General features: G+C 55.2%; 9 protein-coding genes across 9 annotated transcripts; 3 read left to right on the forward strand and 6 right to left on the reverse strand.

Annotated features, from left to right (window-relative positions):
- Window positions 1-5: 5 nt before the first annotated feature.
- J7T55_014362 (uncharacterized protein) lies at window positions 6-365 on the reverse strand (the record flags this gene model as incomplete). Its single annotated transcript, XM_053142351.1, has 1 exon — window positions 6-365. One exon carries the CDS (start codon window positions 363-365, stop codon window positions 6-8), a length of 360 nt encoding a protein of 119 aa, XP_052994552.1.
- Window positions 366-1,648: 1,283 nt separating this feature from the next.
- On the reverse strand, window positions 1,649-4,485 carry J7T55_014363 (nol1 nop2 sun family protein; the record flags this gene model as incomplete). Its single annotated transcript, XM_053142352.1, has 3 exons — window positions 1,649-4,130; window positions 4,190-4,410; window positions 4,471-4,485. The coding sequence occupies 3 exons, from the start codon at window positions 4,483-4,485 to the stop codon at window positions 1,649-1,651; spliced, it is 2,718 nt and encodes a 905-aa protein (XP_052994553.1).
- Window positions 4,486-4,863: 378 nt separating this feature from the next.
- Window positions 4,864-6,570, reverse strand: J7T55_014364 (obg family GTPase CgtA; the record flags this gene model as incomplete). Its single annotated transcript, XM_053142353.1, has 1 exon — window positions 4,864-6,570. One exon carries the CDS (start codon window positions 6,568-6,570, stop codon window positions 4,864-4,866), a length of 1,707 nt encoding a protein of 568 aa, XP_052994554.1.
- Window positions 6,571-8,688: 2,118 nt separating this feature from the next.
- On the forward strand, window positions 8,689-9,547 carry J7T55_014365 (uncharacterized protein; the record flags this gene model as incomplete). Its single annotated transcript, XM_053142354.1, has 3 exons — window positions 8,689-8,867; window positions 8,960-9,207; window positions 9,270-9,547. The coding sequence occupies 3 exons, from the start codon at window positions 8,689-8,691 to the stop codon at window positions 9,545-9,547; spliced, it is 705 nt and encodes a 234-aa protein (XP_052994555.1).
- A 1,450-nt stretch (window positions 9,548-10,997) lies between these two features.
- Window positions 10,998-12,666, reverse strand: J7T55_014366 (nuclear segregation protein; the record flags this gene model as incomplete). Its single annotated transcript, XM_053142355.1, has 3 exons — window positions 10,998-11,213; window positions 11,274-12,434; window positions 12,544-12,666. The coding sequence occupies 3 exons, from the start codon at window positions 12,664-12,666 to the stop codon at window positions 10,998-11,000; spliced, it is 1,500 nt and encodes a 499-aa protein (XP_052994556.1).
- Window positions 12,667-13,250: 584 nt separating this feature from the next.
- On the forward strand, window positions 13,251-14,167 carry J7T55_014367 (dna-directed rna polymerases ii 24 kda polypeptide; the record flags this gene model as incomplete). The annotated part of the gene is made up of 3 exons (XM_053142356.1): window positions 13,251-13,349; window positions 13,481-13,563; window positions 13,642-14,167. The coding sequence occupies 3 exons, from the start codon at window positions 13,251-13,253 to the stop codon at window positions 14,165-14,167; spliced, it is 708 nt and encodes a 235-aa protein (XP_052994557.1).
- A 2,169-nt stretch (window positions 14,168-16,336) lies between these two features.
- On the reverse strand, window positions 16,337-18,014 carry J7T55_014368 (uncharacterized protein; the record flags this gene model as incomplete). The annotated part of the gene is made up of 2 exons (XM_053142357.1): window positions 16,337-17,591; window positions 17,680-18,014. The coding sequence occupies 2 exons, from the start codon at window positions 18,012-18,014 to the stop codon at window positions 16,337-16,339; spliced, it is 1,590 nt and encodes a 529-aa protein (XP_052994558.1).
- A 5,692-nt stretch (window positions 18,015-23,706) lies between these two features.
- J7T55_014369 (zn 2cys6 transcription factor) lies at window positions 23,707-24,585 on the reverse strand (the record flags this gene model as incomplete). Its single annotated transcript, XM_053142358.1, has 1 exon — window positions 23,707-24,585. One exon carries the CDS (start codon window positions 24,583-24,585, stop codon window positions 23,707-23,709), a length of 879 nt encoding a protein of 292 aa, XP_052994559.1.
- Window positions 24,586-25,590: 1,005 nt separating this feature from the next.
- J7T55_014370 (phosphatidylinositol phospholipase c) lies at window positions 25,591-27,726 on the forward strand (the record flags this gene model as incomplete). The annotated part of the gene is made up of 1 exon (XM_053142359.1): window positions 25,591-27,726. The coding sequence occupies one exon, from the start codon at window positions 25,591-25,593 to the stop codon at window positions 27,724-27,726; it is 2,136 nt and encodes a 711-aa protein (XP_052994560.1).
- Between the last annotated feature and the right edge of the window lie 236 nt (window positions 27,727-27,962).

Raw genomic sequence — 27,962 nt, forward strand, 5'->3', positions numbered from 1 at the left:
AAACTTTAAAGAGGGACATCAACATGGTAGCTCTTGATAACAAAAGGTGTCGCTAGAGGGTGGTAGCCGTCTCCGCTGGTAGAATACGTATGGACACTCCCGGAAGAGCAATCGGGTCCCGAGTACACCTTGAATGACCGGGCGTCAGGCAGGAGGACGCCGTCGTCTTTGTCGAAGTCGATACCCCTAACGGTGAACCTCTCACCGTTTGGAAGGGTTTTGCACTTGACATCGTCGTGCCCATTGAGCTTGAGAATATTGTTGGCGTTTGTGCCCTGGAAGGTCAATTTCCAAGCTTGGCTGGACGAAGCCAGTGCCGAGAGGAGGTAAAGCTTGGCAATGGGGAATTGCATTGTGGTGAACATATGGTTTGGTTGTATTGTGATTCTGCAGCTGACAATTAAATTTGATGGCTCTTGAAATCAACTACGAGACATTGAAGTAATTGAGTCCCTTAAATAATATTTCGAAGACGAAGCCTATCTGCAGACCTTGATAGCCAACTCTGGGATTGAGACATCAATGTCCCTTGCACGCCGAGGGACTTCAGCCTTCGGAAATCTAGTGTGAGGCAATTCACTCCGGGTGGCCAAAATCAGCGTGTGAGAACCTGACTATTGAAGCCACAGCTCTGTTTGTACCACCGAGACAAGACTTGTTGTGTCAGACTTGCTTGGCTTTCGTAGTTTGAAACGGCTTGCGACCACTTATATCTATATGAACAGCTCAGGGAGGCATTCTTGCTCTGTATGGTACTTTGTCTTGCTGTCTTGGCAGGTGAGCTCATGACCGATTGATTCAGCTTGTTGCTTATTGCAGGATTCAAAATGGGCATGATTAGAGATCTTGGCTAGTCTTGTACCAGTGATCTTTCCCAGGATGCCGGGTTGTTGACGCATCACATCAACGTCGAAAGTCTCAGTAACCTCCTATGTAAGGCAAAACAACATGGTTCAGTATTCTTATCCCTAACAGCTGTGGAAAATCCTTAGATTTCTCAGTTGCTACTAATCCAAGACATTCAAGACGGTTTACATGAGATCGAAATTGGGATGTGAGTGCCACCTACGCTGTGGTCTAGACCTTTGAGCCTAGAAATTCAGCAAAGCACTTTGAAGCAGAGAAGAGGGCCAAAATCATGTCTGGGGATATTGAATTATCATTGCATAAATGCACGTCTATAATTTTCTACAGTAAGCAACCTCATACAGGAGGCTGATCGACAGCATGCATCTATAGGAAGGATTTGCAGTTGTAGCAACAGTTGAGTGGCACTTGAACATTTGGACTCGCTACAAGGCTACAAGCTGTGCGACTACGTCCAAGCAGCAGACGAGCTTTGCAAATACTTTACCCGCCTCACAACTCACAAGACAAGTCACGCTAGTTAATGGTCTGCAAGCTCCAGTGCGCCGGAAGTCAGGTGCGACATCCAGCGACTCCTTGGTTCGGGTTTCACACGAACCAGCTTGCTTCACGTGAGGGAAAAAGTGGCTGAAATTTCCTGGAACTTTTCTATGTCGCACGGCAACGCGTTGCGCACTTTTACAAGCCAAAACGCCGTCCTCGAAACACACATACCCAACGGCATCAGGTATCCTGAATAGTGGTGGTGGGTCGGTCACCAGCCGCGGAAGCTATGGGCCACCTAGGCCGCCGGTGCTGATGCTGTCGTGTCCTCCTCCATGGCGTCTACAGGAGCGCTGTCGTCATTGTCGCCCACCTCGGCCTCAGTAGCCGCCACGACGGCGGCCTCAGGCTCCGCTTCGATACCGTTGTCGCCGTCAGCTTTCTTCTCACCTTGTTTCTGGTCCCTCTTGAGGATGCTGTTCACCAGCGGGGTAGTGTCGTTGTAGATCCTCAGCAACATGGCGCTACGGTCCTCCTTCGGCAGCATGAGGTTGAGGGAGTGGAAACTCTTCCACAGAGGGAGCACCATCCTCTCGCTGAAGTCCTCATCAGTGCCATCCGGCTCGATGCGCAGCACGAGACACCCCATTCCGATGTCGCGCACCCGCTCGCCGATCTCGTTCAGCTTCTGCCATTCCCCGTCACTGATGCGCGGGAACATCTCAATCAGGAGCCTGCGGAGTGTTTCCTTGTTGCGCAGAACCACGACACGCTCCTGCCCGACGTAACCCTGCAAAATAGGAATGCCCTCGCTTTGGATACGCCACCTGCAGACCTCGGCCGAGGGGGCATCCTGCTTCATGAACATCTTGACACCGCCGTGAACGAACTTTGTTGACCGGCCCTCATTGGCAGTCAGGACGTCCCGGACAAGGGCGCTGGTGTAGTAGACCGCCTTGGCGGGCTCGCCCATTGCGTTGCGCACCATGTAACGATCCGATGGGAAGCGGGGTGAGATCTTGTAGAATTCTTGCACGCTCTTGATGACGGGGTTGTCTGGAGAAAGGAATTTGAACGGCTCTTCAAATGGCTGCTTGTTCTCTTTCTTGGCGGCCTTGCCACCGTAGCCGTCAGCCGCGGTCTGTTCCTTCTGCACAGGAGTGGCATCGCCATTCTTTTGCTGCTGGTGCTGCTGCTCCTCGGCTGTATCTTTGTGCTCGACTGGGGGCTCTTGCTCCTTCTCGCCGTCGTAGTAGCCCGTGGGTGGCACGTCGGACTGCGCTTGTGCAGCGTCAGTCTGTTGGCGCTTTGCCTCTGGCTGTGGCTCGCCTTCGTCTTGGCGCGCCCGCTTCAGAGGGCTACTTGTCCCAGCGCTGGGTGCTCCTGCTCCCTCCGTCTGGATGTCCACGTCATCCTCAATATTTGTGTCCGCAGGCTTCGTAGAGGACTCGACCTTGGCTTCAATAGACCCCTCTTCCTCAGCCTTGACGAGAGCAGCTGCAATTGCTGCGCCATCCTCGGGCTGTGGCTCGCTTTGCTGGGCCCCAGTGGTCTTGTTTGCAAGTGACATCCAATTTTCAGGCTTGGCCTTGAACTCCTTCTTCTTGTGCAGCGCGGTAATGAAGAATCCTCCAGTGTCCTGCTGGTGCGCATATACTCTGATGCACCTCTCCAGCGGGACTGCTGGGGTATCATCGTCCTGTTTGCGTGGGAACATGGTTGGTACCAGCTTTCCAGGGATGAGGCCGTCCTTGCTCTCTTTCGCAGTCCATTCCTCGACCTCCTTCCAGTCGTTCCAGGTGCGGCCCGCTTTGTCCATCACCTTCCACTTTGTCATTCCAGGTACACGTTGGAGGCCAGGGAGCTCGCTGCTGCAATCCAAAATCTCGACATTTTCATGACCACAGCGCTCAATGGCTGCAGCGATGACAGACTCATTCTCAACAGGGTTCATGCTGCATGTCGAATAGACGACTCTGCCTCCAGGCTTGAGCATCTGCAGGGCGCGGACGAGAATCCTAACCTGGGTCTGATGCAGACCCAGGGCATTCCCAGGGATCCAGTCCTTCCAAAGGTTAACGTTCTTGCGGAGCGTGCCATCTCCAGAGCAGGGCACATCAGCCAAGATGCGATCGAACTTGAGATACTGAACCTGGGCAGGGTTCGCGGAAGGAAGCTGCAGCGAGGGAAACAGCGTCGCATCGTGATTGGTCACGATCATGTTGGGCGAAGAGAGTCGCTTCAGCTGGTGGATCAGAAGGTGACTTCTCTTGTAGTCCATATCGTTCGCGATCAATAGGCCGGTAGCGCGACCATCATCGTTCGGGTCAACTTCCATATCGACAGACTCCAGGCCCGGGTACGCAGGGACCTCGCGACCATCCTCGTTTGCGTGTATCTGCAAGGCCTTGAGTATGCGGCCCTCCTCGCCCTGATGGAGCATCTCCAGGAGCTGAGCAGCCTTGCTTCCAGGCGCAGCGCACAAGTCCAAGACAACATGGCCCGGCTTGACGTCCAAGAGCAAGGGAGGAATCATGCTGACGACCTCCTGCCGACTAATATTTCCGACGCTAGTCTCCGAGACGAGGAATTTCTGGAATTTGGCAAAAGGTGGGTAGCGACGGATGACGTTCTTGGGAGTTGTCATCCACCATGCCAGGTTGTCGGGGTACCAAGGCACAGGGAGGGGAGCTTCGACTGGCATGCCGTCGTAGTTGGTCATTTCGACAATCTCAGGGATGTAGCGTTTCTCGAGGAGGCGCTTCACAGTAAGCGCATGTCTGTAGGTCGAGGATCAGTTTTCCGTGGCTCTAAATAATGTCGGTGCAATCGAACTGACCCCTTGGAGCCGCAGAATCTGAAGCTGTTGGGCAGCTCTCGACGGAGCGCTTCCCAGAAGGTCGCTTTCTCTTCCTCCGACAGCTCTAGAAGTTCATTGTAGTAGCGCTCCATTTTTTCGTGTGCTTTCGTGATATCGGGGCGGTAACGATTCTCACGGGTATCCCGCCTACCGCCACCACCACGGCCACCACCTCTACCGCCGCCTCTGCCTCCGCGACCCTGAAAAAGTCAGTAAGTATTGGTAAGACATTCGTAGATGGAATCTGAGCTCGAACATACCTTAAACTTGGCCATTTCGTTATGATTGGCTTCTGTAATTGGCTGTGGAGAAGCTGTGACGGTCCAGTCGCAGGATGAAGTTTTTCGACAAGAAAATTGAAAATGCGATGGATGTATTTGGGGTGGACCTCTGTGCGGAGGTGGGGTGTTGATAGCGCCACGCTACCCTTCTGGGCACACCCCATGAGCTCGATTTTCAGAGGTCGAGTCTACAAAAGATTCACAAGGTGTTAACCCCAAGAGGTCATTGTACCAGAGTTCACAATCTAGACAACATCCCAGTGAAACCTGTCCAACTGTATGGTTGTGAAGATCGCAAGCACAGCCATTGGCACATCCTCTTGTATTGTACAGTAGATCTGCATTTTGACCACATGAAAGCACTGGCCGTTCTCACCCGTCAAGTAACCCAACAGTCCACTGGATGACTCTGTCCACGCCATGCCCCTTGAGTGCGCTGACTGGGATTGCCGCGCAGTCCTTGATCCAAGCACCATTGATGCCACTTGGGTGTGGTTCATCACCACCGGTGACCCTCGTCAGGTACTCCCGCAGTTCCCCGAAGTTCTCCTGGGTGTTTGGCAAGTCACCCTTGGTCGCGATCACATACCATGGCTTGCCCGCAATGTTGAGTCCCGTCTGCTTCGCCGGCGCGTTGGGATACTCTGAGTGGATAGGCCAGTTCTGCCCCCACTGGAACCCCTCCTCGTCCTCGGCCTCAGGGCCGAGACCTTTCTCAATCCTAGCCTCTCGTTCCCTATCCTGCTCTTCCTCCTCGCGCATCTGGGCGTACAGCCCGACCTCAATCCACAGCGCTTTCAACGCCTTCACTGCATTCCCAGCGCTGAGGTCAATCACGAAAGCCAGGACACCAGCCCTCTCCACATGCCGCAGGAATGCGATGCCTAAACCCCTGTCTAGGTGCGCACCCTCAATTAGTCCTGGGATGTCTGCAATGGTGAACCTCGTCCTCTGCACCACCTCAGTGTCTCCATCCCAGCTGTCTTGCACATCCTGGTGATGGTAGCTCGTGACCACGGGCCTGCCACGGTTGTTGTCCAGTACCACGGTTCCGATATTGGGCTGCAATGTCGTGAACGCCCAAGCGCCTACTCTCGCCCGGCTGTTGGTCAAGGCTCGTACCAGCGTGCTCTTCCCGGCGTTGGGAAGGCCGACCAGCCCAACATCCGCGAGAAGCTTCAATTCCAGCTCTATTTGCATCGATATTGCCTTGTCCCCCTTCGTGGCGAACAATGGTCGGGGCCTTTCGCGAGAAGCAAAGTGCGGGTTGCCCAGCCCACCGAGTGCGCCAGCCGCGAGGAGTACCGGTCGCGGCATTGGCTTAGACAAGTCCAACTTGATTGGGGCGGGAGGCTGGGCAAAGAGCTTATCACGGCTTGGAAGATCGGGCACCTGAATTCTCTTCTTTTCCGACGATGATATACCAGGGTATAGGATCCACTTGTCCAGTTCTGGGTTGTCATACTGCTGTTCCTCGGGTGGTGCCCCCGTTGCACCTTCGGAGCTGCCATTCTCAGGGTTGGGCAAGGACTTGCGCGTCTTGTATAATCGTCGACGAATCTGCTCTTCGATCTCGGGGTCCTCGCGGCTGAGTTCGCGAACGACTGTGCCCACAGGCACTGTAATGATGACATCCTCGCCACGCTTTCCTGCCTTGTTGCTGCCCTGCCCATTTGTCCCCCTCGTCGCTCTGATGAACCGTCTCCGTGCTAACTTATGTAACGATGTTTCGCCAGGGACGGCCTGGATATAGACGTTGCCGCCATGGCCTCCGTCGCCACCATTGGGCGGGCCATCGGGCAAGTAGGCCTCGCGGGCAAAACTGATACAACCGCCGCCGCCTGCGCCAGCGTAGATGTTGAGCTTAGCCTTGTCGGCGAAATTGGTCACGTAGTAGTCGTCAGGCCTTGGGTCAAGTCTCGAGGATGGAGGCTCCTGGGATGAGGCTTCGGCGATGTGGTGCCGCACTTGAACCGCGGTGGCGGCTAGACGAGATGTTCCTGTGGCCTTGTTCAGGAACAATGAAGGGTACAAGAATGGCAAGAAGTGCAGTGACCCGCCTGAGCACCGCGAAGCCATTTCAAAGTCAGTTCATTGCCAGTATGAGATTGCGATTGAGGGGATTGTAACCGCCACAAAACTAAAACTGACTTCGAGGGTGAGGTCATCCAAAAAGAATTTCTGGAGCAAGCGATAAGATAAGACAGAGCCCCTAAAAGCACGACTAGGGTGGGCTTATCCGAGGTGACTGGCCTTCTTCCTTGGTTGTTCCCCTGGCTTCCCGACTCAAGTCGCCTTTACCCAGCATGTGAACGATTGAAAGACCACGGATGCAACGACCAAGTCTCTACGCCCGGCCATCAAATGATGGACAATGAGGAGCAGAGATATCCTGAGTTTCCTTTGATGACTTGTTGGCCGTGTTTCTCGTGCAGACAACCCGGCGCGCATCTGTGCAGAAATGGATCCGGGCCGCGGCCATCCCAATCGACAGACGCTCGCCCACCAGCCCAGCCATTCCTTTAATGCGGCTCTTACAGCAGGGGCACGCGCTTTCGCCATGAAGCGATTCGTTTGCTCCGCACCTAAGCACCTCAGTGGGGACACAAGCTACATGTATGCGCAAGGGAGAAAGGCAATGGCCCGTCATGCGGCCGGAGTCTGTACCACCGTGAGACGGCCTTCTAGCGGTGTGTTTGATGAGGACTGCCAGAGTCAGGCTGGCCAGGACGAGCCGCACCAAGAGCCTTATCTTCGGACGACCCTACTATTCTGAACGGGTGGTGCCGAGCTTTGAAGGGTCTCTTTGTTCTAGTCAGGGGTTCAGATGAACCGGCAAAGCCTCCTCATCCATGGGTCTCAGAATGATTCCTCACGCACATGATCAGTCATCAACTCTCGCCTCTTCTTACACTTGGTCCTCTCACCTCCGTCACCTCCGCGTCGTTGGGCTCGCCGTCTGTCTGACTGGGCGTGATGCCAATGGTCTCTGTGATCACTCGGGGGGAAGCGGATGGAGTGGCAGATGCAGCTCCCCCAAGAGAGCAGTCATTTGGGGCCCGCCCAAAGCCTAAAGTCTCAACGGGCATTTTGTCTCATTGGACATCTGCAAGTCGCAACCTGGACGCTGCATGAGAGTCGCAAAATTCTGTAGCCCGCATTCGAGCCACGACATACGGTTCCCAGACTAATGTGGGCGAGCCTGGACCTCCCCGAGCCGAACCCCCCAGACGAACCCAAACGTCTGCGTCTCTCCTCACGAGACCCAACCTGACCCTACCTTACCCACCTGTCTACACAGTCGCCCACCTCACCTCACATTCACATCACCTCCCGCCTTTTCCTGTGGCTGTCTGTGCTGTATCTGACTCTCCGTTGCCGTTGTTGCTACTGTTGCTGCCGCAAGAAGCGGCCAATTCTCTTCTCCCTACAGTTGGTGCTTCATCTCCTACCTCTCACTCCCGGACCTCTCCAGTCACTTCTCTTGGATCGAGCCAAAGAGAGACGGCCCCGTTCTCCCCCATACTCCTCAACTCGGCCACTCATCGCCCGCTCCACGTATCGACGGCTCTCCAGTGGCCCTCCGCCATCGTACTGAACGCGTTGTGTGCACATGCACCGTCCTCTTCTCCACACAGCCGGCCCAACACGCTGGTAGCTCCACGTTGTTGTCCTCCTGTGACTCCGTGTCTGTCCTCTGTTGCCGCTGCACCTCTTGCAGCAAGCCTGCATTGAGTCGAAGTTGATTCGATTCCTCCTCTGCGTGCCCTACCTACCGCCGTGGGTTTATTCCCTCTTTGTGGAAGGTCAGTGGTTTCTTGAATGGTCCAGTCTGGTTTGTCGAGTTTTGTCTGCTGTCGTCCCATCCCAACCTCTTTCTCGACCCCTCCCCACATTCTCAGGCTCTTCCATCTCATCTATTCTGGTCCTTTCCCTCTTTAATACTGCCCTGTTCTCCTTTTCATGCCCTGCTACCGGGGTATTGCGATGAAAGATTGTGGTTGAAGGAGCTGGTTGTTACGCTATCCTCAAGCTTCACTCCACCACCTTTGTATGATATGATATGGGCTCCGGTGCCCTGATGAACGCCTTGTCTTATTGTTGTCTTGTCATATGATCTTGTTTCCCTCTATCGCAGCCTGCGCGGCCTTTGTTCAACTTTGACCCAACTCTACCCTATGAGTATCCAACTAAATCATGTACCATGTCAGGGACTACTATCCTCCGCCACCGCAAAAACCGGTGAAGATGGATCCGGATTGCGCAATATGTCATGCTCCAGCAACAGCTGCGTGTGACTGCGAGGCAAAAGGCCTCGAGACAGCCATTCGGCAGGCCGAGGCCCGCATGATGCAATCTATTTACAATGACATACGGTACGACAGCCCCCGAGGCTTTGGAAAGGAGGAAAGTCCAATAGGAACAGTTGGATGAACTGAGATGGACTGACGCAAGGCCACTCGAGTAGTTCATGGGTCAGAGCACACGCACAAGACTACATCCTCGAATATTTTCGTTTGCTCACCGATCGGCGGAAACAAGCTCACACTGCTCACCTGGACCGGATTACCAGCCACGCATATCACTGGTACCATGCACCACCACATCCCAACGAAATCGCTGCGGCACAGGCGGCTCTGAAGCGTGGCATTGATGAGGACTGGCAAGCTTCAGTGCAGAGATACCCGGAGGTTCTAGAATACTTCTACAGTTTGGGTGTGTTCCCCTGTGTTGCACAGAGGCGTACCAGATGGGCTTCAAACTAATACCGAATTCAGTCGAACTCACTCTACCCGCCGATGATGAGCAAGCTGTCCGGGACCCGCCCCTCTCAGCCCTTAGTGGGAGCCGAAAGGCCAGCCGAAGGACAGGAGGGATTGCACCGACCATCGCCTCCGGGGAGCTTCTTGGGAGAAGGACACCTCCGCCCCTGGCACCTCCAACACGAAGCGACCGGCGAACGCCGGGCCCCCCCGCAAGAGAGCAGCGTCACTCGGCGTCGTTCGGGCGCCCTCCGCCACCGCAAAATTACTACGCGGGTCCAACTTATTACTGACGAGACTGATTGTACTAAGTTCGCATTAGGATTCATCCTGCCCTCGAACTGAATGCATCTTCTTACTCCTGATCGCGAAATTATTTTCATGAGCGACGAAGTCATGACCGGAACTTTACATCTCGAAAAGCACTTGCATTGATAATGAGGGAGGCAGTGCGCAGACCGGCCCTCTCCTTTTCTTTTTTCGTTTCGGAGACTTCTAACGACTTCTATTACTTTGCATAGCGGGAGAACGTGTTCATCTAGACGGTGTTCTTCAAGAGCCTCGTTTTTTCCTTTTCAATTGAGATCCTGATATCCACATTCCGGCCAAACGGGACGGACGATACGAACAGGCTTCTGTTCACTTGTTTAGCTTTCTTGCCAGGGTGACGATCTTGTCATCTTGTGCACATCGATTTACAATGACATGGGAATTGGCACGGACGAGGGACACTTACGTGGGCTTTGTCTTATTCGTGCTCCCATTTCTTTCCCTGGATACTCTGCGAATATTGCATATTTCTTCTTAATGCACAATACCACCAGATTGCAACAGGTTCGGAGGAATGACAGAGATTTCACTCGACGGTCTCGGACATGCTCGTCGGAGTCCGCTCCGGCCACGAGAGACGGCACACATGACAGGGAGGCGCGGGCAGAAGACTGACAGGCCTGTCCTGGATGCATCTGGAGATAGTTCTGAGAGGTTCCAGAGAGGGAGGAAGCAGCAAGAGATGACCAACATATCACGCGACTACTAGCGGATGTCGAGCTGCATAATTGGAAGATGTTGGGCACATCAAGATGAATGGCCCGTCGTCACAGCAAATACCCGGAATATCAGAAATATTTATCGTGAGATGTTCTTGGCACCATTCCCCATTGATCGATCGTGTTGCATTCTCTTTCGTTCAGCGAAGGGAACTCATCGACGGCGTCTTTTGCGGACAAATAAGCCATCACTAAGGACGTTCGCCCAACCAATGTTCGGATGTGAGCCCCGATTATCAATAGCTTGCTGGTGAGATGTGTTCACACTGATTAATTGTCCTGCAAAGCAGCAAAGCAGGATGGAGTTCACAGACAGCCCTTCTCGGGTCCCTCTGGCTCTGCCCTTCCTAGTCTGGCTCATGTAACAATGTCTGCCAGGGCCTGCGAGACTCACAGTGTCATTATGTGATTTTCAGATGTGCACAGAGAGCATGCGGAAAAAAGCATGCATGCCAGGACAAAGACGCTCATAATGTGTATTAGTGTTGAAACACCTCCCCATGGCCCCATTATGCAAGTCAGCTTGCTGCTTCTTTACAACTAGAAGACTCTCTTTTTCGCTACCTAGCAAGGAGCTTTCACATAACTTAGAAGCCGGGCAACCAGGTCGTCCCAGGTGCAATCCAAGTCACTACTGGTACACTACCCTTGCGTGTACCGCTGAGGTCCGTGCCTTTGATGTGGGGAGGGCTGTTTATGCCGCGGCAACAGCCTCCTCCTCCTTGTCTTCGATGGAAGCGTCCTCGACCTCCTTGGTGACTTCCGCGACCTTATCATCGGCGCTTTCGCCATTTGCGGTGGCGCCGTTTCCGTTGGGTGTTGCGATGCCGGAGGGTGACTTCTTGCCCTCCTTCTCCTTGGCCTCCTCCGACTCAATCTTCTCGATCTCCTTCTTGGCCTTCTCGATATTCTGGTACATGTATTTCAGTATGCTTGTAAATTTCGTCAAGGGAGATGAGATGATTCTTACCTTCTGTGTCTGACTCGCCTGGTCGGACTTCCACTGGTCGAGCTTAGCCTTGACCTTCTCCACAACGCCAGGGACCTCATCAGCGCTCATGGGAGGGTCGATGCCCATGAAAGAGCAATCCTCGAGAACGGCAGGCGGGACATTGAAAGTAGTCTTGGTCGCGGCGGCGTTGTGCTTCTTGCCCTTCTTGCCTTTCTTTTGGGCGGGGAAGAAGTCCTCATCACGGTCCTTCTTGCTTAGGATCTTGACACCCTTGAGGTCAGAGCCGTCAACCTTGCGCTCCGCCTGAGCCTGCAAGTTGGTGCTGGCGTGGAGAGGAGCCTTCTCGGCGACAAACGACGGGTCAAAGTATTGCAGCAGGCTGTTGGCGCGGCGGATCTCATCCAGGTATGCCGGGTCGCTAGCCTCGGCAAGCATCTTCTGGGCGCGCTCCAGCTTGCGCTCCTTCTCGATACGTTCCCGCTCGGCCCGCGATCGCTCCCAGGCCTTCTGCTTCTGCTCGCGGTCGTAGGCCTGGAAAGCCTTCCTCTGGCCGTAGTACTCGTCCTTGAGCTTCCTGATCGTCTCGAACTTCTCACGCTGCTGGGCCTGCAGCTTGGTGCGTTCGTCGCGCAGGGAAGATAGGCCCTTGTAGGCCTCATCCTGCTCGGCCTTGATGGCATCCAGCTCGTTTTGTAGCTCGGTATACTTCTCGCTGAGCTCCTTGGCCTCTGGGTTGTTCAAGCTGTCCTTGATCTCCTGAATCTTTTCCCGAAGATTATCCACTTTCACTTGATTGTCATTGAACAGCTTGCGCGACTTGCCGAGCCTGGGGAGTACGTTCTTAATGTACTCATTCTCCTGGACAAGTCTAAGCTTCCCACCCTCGATTTGGCCCTGGATTATCTCAGTCACACGGTCAATATCGTCCACGGTCTTGAGAAGTTTCTTGTCGTCGTTCGTAAGGGGGTCTGGCACGGGCTTCATCTCTTTTTTACAGGCCTGGATCTGCTCGTCGAGGCGCTTGATTTCATCTTGCTTTGAAATACGGGAGTTCTTGCCGACGCCCTGCTTGCTTCGGATTTCCTTCAGCTGTTCCTGAAGCTCGCTTCGGCGCTTGGCGGTGGGATTTTCCGAGTTCTTGTTGGACTGAGTAAGCTCGATCTTCTGCTTGATGGCGTTCTGCAGGAAGTTAGTCGGATGATCAGTATATTGGCTCGGAGGCTCGGCGTTGCGGTGCGGCTCGAGGGCGTAGTACAGATGAGAGTCGGGGAAGTTGAGACAGACATACGTATTGGGTCATGATCTGAGTGTGCTCCTTCTCAGCCTTAGCGAGGTTCTCCTTGAAGAGCGCCTCATCCGGCTTGGTGGGCCGTGTAGGCGCCGGAGCGGCGGCGGCATCAGTGTCAGCCATTGTTGAATCAACCGGGAGACGGAACCAGAGATGAGATGAAAGCCCGAGCGGATAGGTCCTGTACCGGAAGGAGATACAGGCTGTGTTCAAACGACGACCAGTATCGGATGGAAGACAAGGAAGTGTTGAGGGTTGGGGTGGTGAAGAGTGGGTTTAAATGGACACAGTTTTGTGAGGTTCACTATCCTCCCCAATAAGTTGTAGACATTTTTTCCCAGGCCAGGGTCTTTCCACAGTAGTGATTGGCAAAAGTGGCCCGACCACAGGACCATTTTTGTGGGGAGACAGGCCTCCCCAAATCTGGACCCCTGCCTGCCGCAGACCTGGCCCGAGTGTCCGTGCACTAGTAGCAGAGCTCATTGACAGCTGCAGACAGTGACTGGATTTTTTTTGTCCGCTGGCGAGGCTGTGAAACCTGAGGTCAGAGACAGTCTGCCAAATCCACGACACCAACACCCACTTCACTTGATATTCTTTCGCCATTTCTACTTTCCCACATCAGTCCTGATTCAACCCTCAGAGTCCTTTCCTTTGTCGAACCCACACAACTGTCCCCATCCACGACTCAACACAAATCGCCCATAATGGATGATGACGGTCAAAGCAATCGCGAGGCCAATCTCAAGGAGGCCGTCCGTTTCTGGCGGGCATGGAAGACGGTGCACCAGATGTGCAAAGACAGGGTATGCGACACAGACTCTCCCTTCATGCCTGTTGCGCTCAACCGCGCGATCGCGCTCGATGCTGGGTGCAAACGTGGCGGGGGATGAGGCATCTTTGCGACAGTCGAGATGCTAACGGTGACCGCGCACAGGGATACGAGCTCACCGATGAGGAAGTCAACCCCTCCCTCGACAAGTTCAAAGACGAGTACACCAACCACGACGGCAGTGTGAAGTGAGCCGGCCGCCCCTGCCTGCCAAGTACCAAAAAAAACCACTTGAAATGCTAACAACGTCTCCGCGATTTGTGCAGCCGCCCTCGTCTTCAGTTTTCCGCCCGTCCCAGCGAGGAGATGATCAGGAAGTGTACAGCACCGGCCACGCCCTCGAACCCAAACCCCGAGACCGAGTGCGGCGAGATCTACGTCGAGTTCATGGCCGACAACCAGATGGGCGTCAAGGAGATCAAGAAGTTTGTCCAAACCGTGTCTGCGGGCAACTTCCGCGCCGGTATTATGGTTACCGTCGGCGCGCTGTCCCCACAGGCCCGCAAGGCCATCGGCGCCACCAGCGCCTATACCCAGATCGAGTGTTTCCTGCTCGAGGACCTGCTGGTCAACATCACCCACCACGATCTCGTCCCCACCCACGTCGTTCTGAGCAAGGAGGAGAAGGCCGCCCTGCTCAAGCGGTACCGCCTGAAGGAGACCCAGCTGCCGCGTATCCTGCTTAAGGACCCCATCTCGCGGTACTACGGACTGAGGAGGGGCCAGGTCGTCAAGATCATCCGGTCGAGTGAGACGGCAGGCCGATACGCCAGTTACCGATTGTGCGTCTGAGCAGGCAGAAGTGCGGCGCTCTCTTAGAGGGAGGACAGCCTAGGCGAAACAAATGAGCGGAGGAAGCAAGCAGCGGTGTTTTGGAGGGGACTAAAATCGCGCGGATGGGCTGCGGAGGCCAAAAGGGCGTTTCTTCTCGACGCGGAAAGGAAAGGGCATCTCAAATGGCGTTGAGGGAGTTCTCAGTCCTGATTTATTGCACGCACCTGCAGGCCGTAGCAGGCAGGTAGCGTCGAGACCTCACGGGTCACACATAGACCATATTGATATAACTGTTGATACCACCAGAGACCGATGAGTTCCTTGGATTGCAAGCCACATTCATCATGGCAGGTGTCTTCAGCGCGAGGCATCTGTGCCATGGTTCGCTCACCTGAGCTCTCCTTGAAGCCACACGCTTCTGGGGACGTCCTTCCTCGTACTTCATATATCTTGAATTCCGTGAAAATGGATGTTATACTACAGATCTGGCAAGCCTCCCGCGACGCTGGTTGCTTCAAGGGAAGACTTGGAACGGTCTTGGAGCGTAATCTCTTACTTGCGAAAGAGAGACTTGACTTTGACACTAAGAATATGGTCATACTCTGCACAACATATTGCATTGCCATATCTTCCCTCAAACATTTCATGGTACAAGTCGTATCAGTCGCTCACATCCAACTTGAGACTAATGCCTTTGTAGTCGACATTGATCCCAGCGAAACCTGCACGTACATGCATTTACGGAACAGGAATAGGATCTGCTACCGAGTCTGCCGATTCCACACGCAGCCTCACAAATCTGCCTAGGAGTGCTGGTGACTCGCTGCGTGCGCCACAGGAACAAAGAATGCTATTGAGGCCGTTAGAACAGTATACAAAGAGCTGGGCTTGGTCTAGGAGACGTTAAGATGTCAAAATACCAAGCTCAGCTACCTTTGAAACAAAGTCACCAGATCTTCAGAACCACGCGATGCTCAAATGCGACTGTATTATCAAACAGTATAAGAATGATTTCACGACGATCCGACGTCCATAACCAATCTCATGGCCCTGAACCGCCCATCCCAGAACAGCCTCCTTTAGTGTCAACCAGCCCGTCCATCCGTCCGTCCGCCCGCCCGACCACCTGTCCATCGGCCGAAGAGACCAGCCGCCGTACAAGCGCAGCTGGGCCCAAACCCACCAATCCCCAGGAAGGTGAGCGAACCAGCTGGCTGGAGAAACTCCGCGCCGAAACAGACCCCGAGCTGGGATTTTGCTTGATTTGTAGCATAGGATGGCAGGTGCGGGGGAAGCGGGAAAGGGGTACGGGGATGTGATGGGACGGCCGCGAAGTCTGTGCGAGAAGATCGACGTTCGGGATGTGAGGTCGGACCTGCGCGGGCGATCGACAACCACTGATTGTGTTAGGAGCTGTGAAGTCTGGCTGTTTCTCCCGGCTCATGCGCGGCGGATCATTTCGTGGATGGGCTGAAACATGTTCATCCACGATGACCATTGAGGACAAGACTCACTCAGCAGGCAACACAATCTTCTCGTTTGATCTGTTCAGTGGTTGGTATTTTGCAATCGCCATCTAAGCAAATAGGTATCGTGTCGCATTGTATCATCACAGGACAGACAGAGAGAGACAGAGACAAAGAGAAAAAAAGAGAAGAAAGAGAACGCCCAAGCTCCGAACGAAAAGTCAGCATACACTCCCTCTCTCTCCCAATGAGAACCGATCCAATCTCCCAGCCAGATAGCCAATGCATGGCGCACACAGACTGTGTGGCCCGGGTATAATAAATATCAACAAGGTGGAAAAGGTACAACATTCGTGTCTCGCCCTGCGTGCCCTCCGACTCGACGGGTAATTACAGGAACCCGTCGCTGTTGTGGTCATTTTCGGGCCGTTTCGGTTGGTGCCCGCGATCGATTCGATTTGGTTATGGTTTTCGTTGCGAGAAACACTGTCGAGCTGCGAAGGCTGGCAGCCCCAGCCGTGGCTATATCCTCTAAGATTTTCGCTCCCAATAGATGTGATGCAATACGGCCTAATATGAAAACATGAATTTCGTTTTGTGTCTATCCGTGTTAATGTTGTCGGCGGTGGGTGGACTGGCTTCCATCTCTCGACACCTCTCTTGTGACATGAGACTGGCGTAGTCTGTCGGCTGTAGCGGATCGATTGTGGCCGTTTCGTTGTTACTTCAGTAGCCCGCCAACATCCATCAAATGATTCGAGTCTCCGGGTCTGCCTTCGTGCTCGTATGGCGGCGGGTCACTTGGGCGTAATGTCGTCCGTGGGGAGATAGCCGGTGAAATATCCTGCAACTCAGTCCCGGAAGAAGCGGACCCCTCGATTTCTTTTCCCCTGGAGTCTCCGCCCTGGACTTTACCAGACTTGAAAGGCAGAAGGCCCCCGATATCTTGTAGCAGGGCTTGTGAGCCTCTACGAAACCCGCTCCCGCTTGCAGGTAGGACAGATGATGGCGGGGAGTGCGAGATGTGTGGTGAAAGAGGGTCTCGGCTGGACATCGTGCTCTGCCGCCGCGCCGTGCTAGGGCTCGAGGGCCTGTCGTCAAGCAATCCGCCGACATCGAAAAATGAAACGCGTCTCGGCCCGCTGCTGCTCGGCGCGTCGGAGAGTTGATCTGATGGAAGCAGCTGACTTCCTCGCCTCGCTTCAGCCGATCTTTCTGGGAAATTCCAATCCTGCAGGTTAAACGTCTTGTGCGGCGCCACGGGTCCTGCAGGTGTCGGTCTTGCCGCCTCTGGGTCCGCGACGGGACTTCTCAAGTCGTTCTGAACACCAAAGCCGACGTCCCTGACGAGGTCTACATCGCTACCCCACGCAAGACCCGCAATTGCCGGTCTCCTGGACCTGTTTGCGCTGTCCGTAGCGTGGTAGGATTCCCCAGCCACGGAATCGTACCTGAACTTGCGTTTCTTGACGCCCCTGTCTCTCACAAAGGAACCCAGTACCAGCGCATTGGCCACTCCAGTCGCGATCAGGAGCTCAACAGATGCCAGGAGCGAGCGCATCTGTTGGCTCCCGTGAGCTTCGATGACATGCGTGACCCGGAAGAACGTTACCGCAACAACACCCAAGCTAAGGCTGAAGAGCAGAACGAGTTGGACTTTCCGCTTCACACTCATGGAGCTGTTGATGATGATCGGCACCGGGAATAGCACCAACAATAAATCCGTGAGAATATTGCACACCCCGGTGGTGAGCAGGTTCACATATCCCTGGCGGCAATGGCCTCCGGGGTCTGGCAATACCTGCCAGTAGTGGCGGAAGGGCCGGCATTCAGCCAAATCGCTGATGACGATTGCGATGAAAGTGAGCCCTAGCATGCAACGGATGGCGAGGACGCCAACCGAGTAGGAGCGGGACCATGTGAGACCAGTGAGGCGCTTAAAGAATTCTAGAATGGTGTTCTTCAGCACCCAGAGCCTGCACAGACAATAACGTGTTAGCACTAGTATTTCCCGTCGCGTGGCCGGTAGCTTGACAGGTCTGTGGGAGAATTAGTGAAACTTACGTCGCGCTGTAAAAGATGCGGCTCGCGAGGACCAGGCCGCTCCCGATGGTCCTCCGCCGGATCTCGTCAGGGGTAAGGGTGAGGTTGGAAAAGTCGTTGTTGTTGGTGCCGTAGACGAGGATGACGTGCACGCAGCCCATGCGCGCGTACATGGGCAGCAGGGCGTAAAAGGCCATCTTGTCCTCGGCAAAGAGCATTTCGGAGCGGATGAAGCGACCAGCGACTCGCAGCAGGATGATAACTGTGGAGAAGAGGGTCGCCCACCAGCACACCAGCACAGTCGGCTTCGTATCGTGCCAGGAAAGGGGCTCGGGAGCATGTGAATAGAGCGACATCTTGCGGTGGCACTCTGTCGGAGCGTGAGTTGGTGAGGCTTGCCACGCCCGTCAACCTCCGGAGAGGGACGAGCGGGGAGACGGAATTCGCTTCGAATGTAGACCAGTTCTGTGAGGGTTCGTGTCCGAAGTGTTGATTCTCGAATATTGACATATGAGATGAAAAAATAGGCTTGTCGTTGTTGAGTGCAGGTTTGCGACAGAGACCTTTGTCTGGGCGGTTTAGACAAAGCAATGTTCACCAGGACTCGGGGTCGGGTGTTGTGGGAATGCTGGTTCTATGACGTGGGACCTGGTCTGTCTGGTCCCTCTACACCGGGACGACGGGCAACAACCAGACTTCTGGGTATGACTGCTGCAGGAAAACTGCTGCAGATGTTGTGTTCTTCTCCTCGGCCGGATCCTGGAAAGGTCTGGAAACATGAGTGCGATCTACAACAGCGACAGCATGTAGAAGCCGGTGGATCGTATCGCATGCTGCGGGCCAAGGATGAGTAAGGCGAAGTCAAAAAGTCCAGGTCGAGATCGAGTGCAAGCGAGTCCACGCAGGCCCAATTTCGGTTCCCTGCGAGTCAGCACGAAGAAACCCGTGAGATGATGGGGGAGGCTGGAGGGCCTCGCTGTCGGGCAATGTTGTGGCCTTGAGATGTGCTTATCAGGAAATATGAGAAGTGAGAATGAATGGGTGAGATGGACGGCAGGAGCAGAGCAGCGCAGCGCAGAGCAGATAGAGCACGGATAGAGGGAAAGGAACGAGTCCAGTCCCAGTCCCAGTCCCAGTCCCAGTCCCAGCCCAGTGAGATCAAAAGGGGTCCAGGGCCAGGACCAGGTCAGATCCAGGTCCTGGTCCGGGGCAATGGCGACATGGGGGGGACTTGTGGTATCCCGGGAAAGGCAGACTAATAATACCATGGCCTGCAAGTTCATCCAACGTTGGAACATGCAGGCTGCGGTCGATTGTCGATGACTGACAAGGTCTCCCCGGGTGTGGGTGGGTGTGTGTCTGTGTGTGGTGACTGACGGTGGAGGTGTTGGGTCCTGTCAGAATACGTATCTATCTGCTCACTCCACTCCTCACGATTACTGCGCCGTACTGCGTGCATATGTCTAGTAGATACTGTAGTACACCTGGGTGTATTGTAATGATGCAGGCAGTGGTAAGGCTACTGCTCAACAGCGTGGGGCTCTTGTGTCTCTGATCTCTGGCCTCTGACTGTGCCGATTGAGCCCTGGACGCATGTCATCTGAGGGTGGGATTGGACGGGCTACGCACCGCCAACCCTGCCTATCATGGCCAGATTGCCGCCTTTGTCACCCGTCACCCGTCACGCCAACATGGTGAGGCCCCTCTGCCCTTGCTTGCCTCCCGTGTTGTACGTCGGTGTCATTCTGCCTGGCAAATTGCTGTCCAGGGTTCACTGCCCAGGTGGCCTACTGTTTCACCGTCATGGGCAGACAGACGGTCGGGACCGAGGCCTCTTTGTGCATGTGTGTGTGCGTATGGAGTAGATTACTGGCCCAGCGCACGGGTACACATCAAGTGAATCTGTGATAGACAGCCACGATATGACAGACAGTTGGCTCAGAGAGTGTCGAAGGATTCGCTTGGCCGCACCGACACATGTGACCGCATCATCACTGTGAGGTGTATGCGTGTGTGTACTGTGCGTACAGGTGCTGTTATCTGTCCAGGCCCACCAGGCTTGACTGGACTTGTCAAAGAGGCGTGGCTCGCGTGGGCAGATGCAGACAAGTCGTGCGTGTGTGGAGGCAAATTGCGAGATGCAGATAAAATAGAACACAGATTGCACTGCCGCTGGGCCTGAGCCTGGGCAAGTAGCAAGGGACTGATTCATTCAGTCATTGTCATTTTCACCTTCCCGGGTTGATTGACTTACCAAGTGCTCGGTAACTTCCAACAGCCGCAGTGGGCCACTGCACTGCAGCGAGTTCGTTCGCACAGGCAGGGCCCCACCCAGCAAAACCTAATTCCCCAACCTGCAGCAAAGCGCCTTCCCTCGATGTGCCTCGTGTGGTGTACGGAGCAGATACCGAGCTAAGAATGGTAAGTGCCGTACAGTACATACCGTAGTAGTCTCGATACGATGTTTTTTGTACCTACACACACCTGTTTCTTCTGCAATTGTACCTGCGCCCGCACCTGCACCTGCACCAGGATAAGCGTTCAGCCTGTCTTGTCGTCGACAGGAGATTTCTAGTCACTTCCCAAAAGCCAGGCCCTATTTCTGCTCCTGCTCGATCAAGATGTGGATCGTCACTCCTGCCATCCAGCCTACGTAATTAGATATCTCGGTATCTACTGCTGTGTGATGATAAGCAAAATGCTGGGCAGGATCGAGCCTGCATCTGCGATAGCGACACCACCACCACCACTACCACTACCAACACCAACCAACCAACTAAACAGCCGACCATCTCCAAAAGTCAGCCACTCAATACCACCATAGATCACCACAAGAAACGCCCAGTTGCTCGTCGTTGACCTTGACCGCCTATTAGGCTAGCTAGCCTCTTTCCTCCCGACCACTCCACCAGTCTAGTACGGGCCGGCCTCGCCAACGGTCTTGTTGGTCTGTCTACTAGACAGTTCCAGAGTGCCTGACTGACTGCCTGGGTGCGAGTCGCCAGTCTACTGTATATTAAATCAATTAATCTCTGCTGTGGCCTGCTTTCCCGGCCTGATGGGTCGGCTCTGCCCAAGTCGCCATCAGACCAGGGGCAACCCAGTACGTCATGACGCCTCGTGATGGACTCGACTCGGCTCGATTAATTGCCAACGCCCGTTCAGCTCAGGAACACTCGTCCAGAGCCTCGCAATCCGGCCGGATACGATATGATCTCGTCTGTTTCGTCTTTGCCAGACCGTCGTACGATCTCAGCCTCACGCCGAGGCCCCTCCTTTGCCGTCCAGCTTCGCCGAATCTTCACATGTTCTTATCAAGCACTCAGACTCTTACTCAGGCAAGCCACCTCATTTCCATTGGCCCCGACCAGGCCTGTCTCAAGGTATCTGAACTGCCCGCCAAGCTGCACGCCTATCTCCCACACCTCGGCGACAATCTCAAAGGAGCAAGCACCATCTTAGACCGTCCTGCGGACGCATGGCCCGCTATGGATCGGATTTAGGCCACGGATACTACCAAACTGCCAGACTAGCAGACTAGCAAGCAGCACTCAGGCCTTGGGCAAGCAAGGTCCAGGACTGCTATGTCCTCAAGCCGCCAAAGCCGTCACTGTACATCACCTTCTCCAGGGTCTCTGCTTGCACCAGCGGCCACTGCCAGGTCCAGACCGTGACACAATCCGGAAAATCGCACTCTTCCCACCCGTCACAATCGGCCATTGCTGGACTCTCCATGTTGGTGGCATAGCAAGCTGCCCCAGGACCAGCGGGATTGCTCTCACCACCACATTGCGGACTGTTTCAAGGGTGCGATTCGCACAAAAGGTCCTCTACCTGCTGCACGCCCACTCTCTCGGAACAGAGGTCAGCACTCCTAGCCGTGCATCCCCCACACGGTCGTGTGAGAGACCTTCCTCTTGTGGGGTCTCACTGCGACGCGAGACCTGCATTGCAGCCTCACAGATCTGCCTTATCAATGTGACCCCCATTCTCTGCCCTCTAAACTTTCGCTAGGCGGGCCTCGGAAAGACCCCCCGACCCTTTTTCGTCCACTTGCATCGGCAAGCAGTCAGCAGCGCCATCGCTCTCGCCCTCGCTGCCGCTGGTTCGGTTGCTGCACTTGGCTATAACTCCTAATGCGCCGCTGCTCGTCGCTCGACCGTCAACGGGCATACGGCTAGGTCTTTTTGAGGCTCATCCTCGTCCCGCCCGCAGGTCAAATGGCAGGGATCTCCTGAACATGGTCTTTCCGGCACAACCCAGCCTGCACCGCTCAGCTGTCACTCCCAGCTCTGCATGACCTGCAGCATGTCGATGATCGAGACTCATATTTTCGACCTGCCTAAAATTACTGTCCGTACACATGAGGTGAGAATTGTGACAATCACGACAATGATATCATTCTAGCTTTCCACTCAGCGAATTCCAATTGCTGGCCAAGGTTGCCTTGGCGAATATGGCTGCTTCTCTGACTCCCAATATGGGCCTTTTAAGCTGGAAGATGAAAGATGGACGATCGTGGCCAGTCGCTGCCTACACGGCCATCGCCATGCTCTTCAAAGCAGTACAACAAGGTCGTCCAAGATTTAATCCGCTGTCGATCGCCCGTATTTCCGAAAATCAAGTCATCAATAAAGTCGTATACCAAGACCAGCGGTCGTATTTTCGCGCCTCATAGCTTTTATTACCCTCAGACCAAAGCGATCTGCGCCGCACTGTTGAGCGGGGAGGGTTCTGCTAGCATGGCGGCTAAGCTTGCTAAGAAAGCATAAGGAATTCAAGACTGCGCCTCTTCTTTTCTTTTCTTTTCTGTTCTTTTCGTATAATGCGACTGCCTGCGTGCGCCCAGGCCGTCTCGGAAACCGAGGACCACACAGGTGCCGGCAAGTCCTTCGCCCCCTTGCGTGGGGAGGTGCACATGTGACACCACAACGCGCGAAGGACACCGGGCTTATCAGAACGGTGCGCCCGTTGTAACCACCGGTTTTCCCCCCACACATCTGCCTGCGCGTTCGGTACTTTTGGGCACTTGCGCTGGAAGGTCGCGTCTTCCCTGTCACTTAGGTTACTTGGTCTGCTCGCATTTCCCTGTGCTTGGCGTGCATCGCAGGTAGGAGCCGTCGCGACAGCACGACAGGGGAATTCACCATCGAGTGCTCAATAACATAGCTACTTGACGTTGTACGGCGGTATGCGGCTGGACTTGCCTGCTCAAATGGGCGGTGGTCTGCCGGCGATGAATGCTTGTCTTACAGGTGCATGGACGATCACCCGGAAAGGGTGAGACAGAGCACGTTGATACATTCGGCTCGGTTCGTGGCCAACGTTGAACGTGGCTTGTCTACCATGCTGCGCGGCCATGTCTCCAGCTGGGTATTAAACTGGCGGGCTGTTATTTAGCAGCAGACTGAGATGAATGCTCGTCTCCGCTCCCTCTTACGAGTTTCCTTTCGTGAGCCAGCATGCCTCCATGCCTCTGTGGCTCGCAACTACTTGACTCACTGTGAATACTCTCTGGAACGAGCCTTGGAGTTCATAGCTACTTGATATGCTCTGTACTCGGGCCTATGACCAAATCACTGACCTGGACAACGCTCTCAAATTGATCATATGTTGATGGGAGGTTTCCAACCTGAGATACATTATGAAACATTGCGTCCGCGGCTGTGGAGGTTACCATCAACTCGATCAGCCACATTGCTGCGTGCATACAGTGACCAGTGTTTCATGGCGGGTTACATCGACCGTGACGTGAAAGATCGCTGCTTCCGGGACGGTGCCAGAGTTCAATTGCTCAACACGTCTTATCACCGGTAGAATTGGCGACAGCTGCGCAGTGGGCGCCGAGCGCACTTGCTGGCGCTATTCATTGCTTGAAGCTACTGTTTTGTGTGAAGTTGTCCAAAGAGCAGTCCAACTTGGATGATTCCCAGATGGTGACAATTTGTATCTCGAGATGCTGGTGCAAGCCGAGTGTCTGCCCCGTTCGATCGAAATGGACCTCAATGCCAAATGAGGTGTAACCAAGGTTGTTACCATATTCACTGTTCAGGGCCAGACCTCCACCTTCTCCCACCCATCAATGATCTGACCACCAGGCCTCGTCGCCTTCGCGTCCGGCCCGACATACGTGTAAATAAAGCGCTTTTGGTTGTCAGGGTCCTTCCCGTCCCACGTGTCGACTTCCTCCGGCACAACAACCACGACGCGGAAGTTCCTCCTCGCCACCTCGTCCTCCAGCAGCTCGTCCCCGACCTTCTGCCCCAGCCCCTCCCCGGGGCCGGGCTCCTGCGCCCTCGGCGTCCCGGGCGGCGGGTTCTTGAAGCTGCCCCGCATCCCGGGGCTCAGGTTCCCGAACTGGCCTACGACCTCCTTCTCCCAGCTCCACTGGCCCGTCGCCGCCTCGTCTCGGCCCGTCCTCCGCATCCGCGCCGAGATGGCGTCGCGCGCAGCCTTGGCCCCCGGGCTCGCCGTGTCGCCGACGTCCGCGTGCGCGAGCACCCAGGCGTGGCCGCGCACGCGCCACTGCGTGCCCGTCTCGGGGACCCAGAACATGGCCTCGACGGGGCCGCCGCCGCCCGAGGACGAGGCCGCGCCACCACCGCCGCCTCCTCCTCCTTGCTGGCCCGACGCGAAGAGCTCGGGCACCTTGGCCATGCGCGCGTCGGTCGTCAGCGTCAGGCAGTCGGAGTCGAAGGCGTCCGGGTTGCGCGGGGCGTTGTTCTTGTCGTTCCACGGGATCGACGCCCACATGCCGCGGTAGACGCAGGTGCGGCCCCTCGGCACCGGCGGGGAGGAGCCCGGGCCCGGGTGCAGGGAGGTGAATGTGAAGATTGGCGAGTCCAGCTTGCTGATGTGGTCCAGGAACTGGGCGCGCCATGGGGCGGCGGCCGTTGTGGCGGTTGCTGTCGGGGCTGGGGCTGCCATTGTGGTGAGGTGCGAGGCTAGGTTTGTGAGTCTCCTGTTGGCCTTGTTTGGGATAGTAGTTGATGGAGATGCTTTGAGTGGCAAGACCGTCTTCAGTACGGCTCGAGAGGTCAGGCTGGCATTCATGTAGCTTGCTTCTGCGCGGTTGGTGGTGAGTATCTGTGTAAATTATATAGATGCAGACGAATGGGGGCCTACAAGTGACGTTTGAGACTCTAGAGCGCTTTGGACTGGAGCTCTTCTCAGTGTCGCTGATGATTCATGACGTTTTGCTGATGAGTACAGGCCGAACAAACAGCAATTTGATGAGTGGAAGACCAGACCTCCTCTTATACAAAGTAGAGATGGGTCTATATGCAACCGCTGGTTTGATCACCTCAATCAAGCTTCGGAAGAGCAACCTTATTGCTGATGTGCTCAAGTGAGTGGTGCCATTGAATACCTTGTGCGGCGGGGACAGCAGCAGTGTCGAGGGTTATACCCTGATCTTGAGAATCAGGACACTCTTATGAACGTCTGAGCAGCTTCACTTTATCATCTTCTAGCGAGCTTGTGTTGTGAGTCTTATTAAGAATAATCAAGATTTGGAAGCAAGAAAGGTGAGTCTCGACGCTGACAGTCTGAGTTTCGTTTGCCTTCTCCCTTCCGGGTTACAGCACAGCAATCATCTTCCTGGGCTGCCCCGCCTCGGCAGTGGAATTGGCCACATATGGTCAAGCCCAGTCCCGATATCACTTTTCAACATCAGAAGAGTTGATGTAAAGGAGATTTTGTGAGAATGATTTTCCCTACCACCTCGAACTCGTGATATCAACTGAGTCAAGGATTTCGTGCTCCGAGGTGATGACTGCCAGCACTGAGAGCGGTCAGCGTTTCGAGCGGGCCAACGCAGCGGGCTCCGCCTCACTCGCAGATTTATTACCAGCTTCAAAACCAAACAACACGAACCAGACCCCGTCCAGAAGCAGGTAGCTTTGATGCAGCAATCGGGAAAACTTCTTCAAAATGACAAGATCACCTAATGGACCGCCAATATGTGATCTCCCGTCTTGGGACATCAGCCTAAACCTCGACTCGAGGCCGCCCTTCAACCCGTATCTGCAAGATCCCAGCAATCCTAACGTCGTGCACAATATGGACGAAGACACGGACACCTCCACGTCTTCGACTTGGATCCCCCAGGGCCCTACTAAGCAAGGCTTTCTCATCCACCCGGACCGTCCTCGAGAGCACCTCCGGTCCAAGGTCCCTCCCTCTATCGCCACGCACCGCGGCAGCCTGTGGATGATCTGGACCGACTTTGATGATCAGGTGTGGTACAGCTCTACCAGATCCGAGGGCAATAGTGACTCTTTTGGACGGCCGGAGAAGTTTCCCTACCATGAGGGCAAAGGGAAGAATGGTGTCCCCATGATAGCCAACCTCAATGGCGTCTTGCACGCCATCATCGTCTCCGCGGACACTGGCTCCATGGCCCACTACATCAACGACGCGGACGACGAAAGGTTCATCCAGCAAGGGCCTCTACCCGATGGCTGCATTGCTGCAAAGAGCAGCAGAGGACCAGCCCTGGCGGCCTTCCACAACAAGCTGTACCTAGCGTTCATTGGACCAGACAACAAGCTGTCCTACAACCAATGGGACGCCGACGCCCGGGTCTGGTCAACCACCCAGAACATCTGCAGCGGCGAATTCCAGGGGAAGCCGGCGCTCTTCGTGCTCAATGGGGCGCTGCACGTTCTCTGTGAGGCAGCCACCCCTAGCGGCGACATCCTCGGCTACAGATACGGCTACAGTGAGTCCGGATGGGCATGGAATCCGGCGGACGACGTCTCGGAGGGGCGGGCCACGCGCGGCGTCAGTGCGGCCTCGTATGGCGGGTGCGCCTATCTGGGCTTCCTCAAGGCCGACGCCGTCTACGTGGCGGCGCACGCCGACGGCCGGACGTGGGACGAACCGGAGCGCGTGGGAAGCGACTCTGTGATGGCGCGTTTTGCACCGCAGATGGCGGTCGTGAATGGCCGGGTGCACTGTGTCTTTGCGGGCAAGTGGAAGGGGGACCTGCGCTGGTTCAGCAAGCCTGTCTTGGGCTACGACCTCAAGACGTGGATGGGCTCGCTCAGTGATGGGGCCTGGCTGAGCAATCTGACTATCCCTGGGACGCATGACAGCTGCGCCAGGAGTAATGTGCCCTTTGTGCGGACGCAGTATCTAAGTATCTCGCAACAGCTTGCGCTGGGCATACGGTTCTTTGACCTACGGTTGAGGAGACATGATGATGGGAAGCTTTACTGTTATCATGGCGGGGTGCCTATCAACCTGCCCAAGGGACTGTCATTCGAGAGCGTCATGGACGAAATATGGGAGTTCATCGGGCCTAAAGACGGCAAGAAAGCTACGGAGACAGTCCTGATATCTATCAACAACGACGACAGGTCGAAGGAGCAGAAAGCCAGCCCAAAGACCTTCTACAACGCCGTCAAGGAGGCCATCAATAGCACACCCGCGTACCCTGACGGGTCGGAGAGATGGCACACTGAGCCGGTGACGGCCAGGCTGGGCGACGTCCGGGGCAAGGCCGTGCTCCTGCGGCGCTACTACGGCGACACGGACGTCGAGCCAACGGAGAGGATTGGCCTCGACCTCGAGGAGTGGGAGCAGGACAACCCGGACTTCACCATCGTCACGCCGAGCGGCGTCCGGGTACGGCTGCAAGACAAGTGGAAGTACTCGAAACGCAGCGGGCTCGAGGAGCTGGTGACGTCCAAGCTGGGCTACGTTCGGGCCATGATGGAGAGGGCGCTCGGGACGCTGCCAGACTCGGACGACGGCGAGGAAAGCGCCGGCAAGGTCTTCGAGCCGGAGAAGACGTGGTACATTAACTTTTGCTCAGCCGTCGGTGAGCCGGTCGAGCACGGCGAGGTCGCCGAGGCGAAGTGGATTGCCGTGGGCGGTCACACCATGCGCTTCTTCGGCAAGTGGGTAGAGGGCATCAATGTCAGGACAAGGGACTATCTCCGTGAGCTGGACGAGGGGGCCGGGAGAGGAGGGACCAGGCGGCTGGGCGTGATCAATTTGGATTACCCTGAACTCCCTGAGGATAGTGATCTGGTGGCTCGGCTGATTGAGACGAATTTCTGATGTTTTGCAGCAGTCGTCTCGAGTGGTCTTCGGTCATTCCGGCGCAGCATGTTAGACGGGAGAGTTACCGATCTTGATGTCATCTAGATACCCCAATTGTCATGCTAGACCAAATTTCGAAAACATAGACAAGAGGAGATATTCTGAGGCAGAATTGGTATCCTAAATTGGTGATAGGTGCTTGCCGAGATCGGCGTTGCCAACTTCTCATTGATCCGCTTTGGGGAACTAGGGCG

Source organism: Diaporthe amygdali, assembly GCF_026229845.1.
Source record: "Diaporthe amygdali strain CAA958 chromosome Unknown NODE_11_length_1138210_cov_64_948100, whole genome shotgun sequence".
Taxonomy (NCBI): Eukaryota; Fungi; Ascomycota; class Sordariomycetes; order Diaporthales; family Diaporthaceae; genus Diaporthe; species Diaporthe amygdali.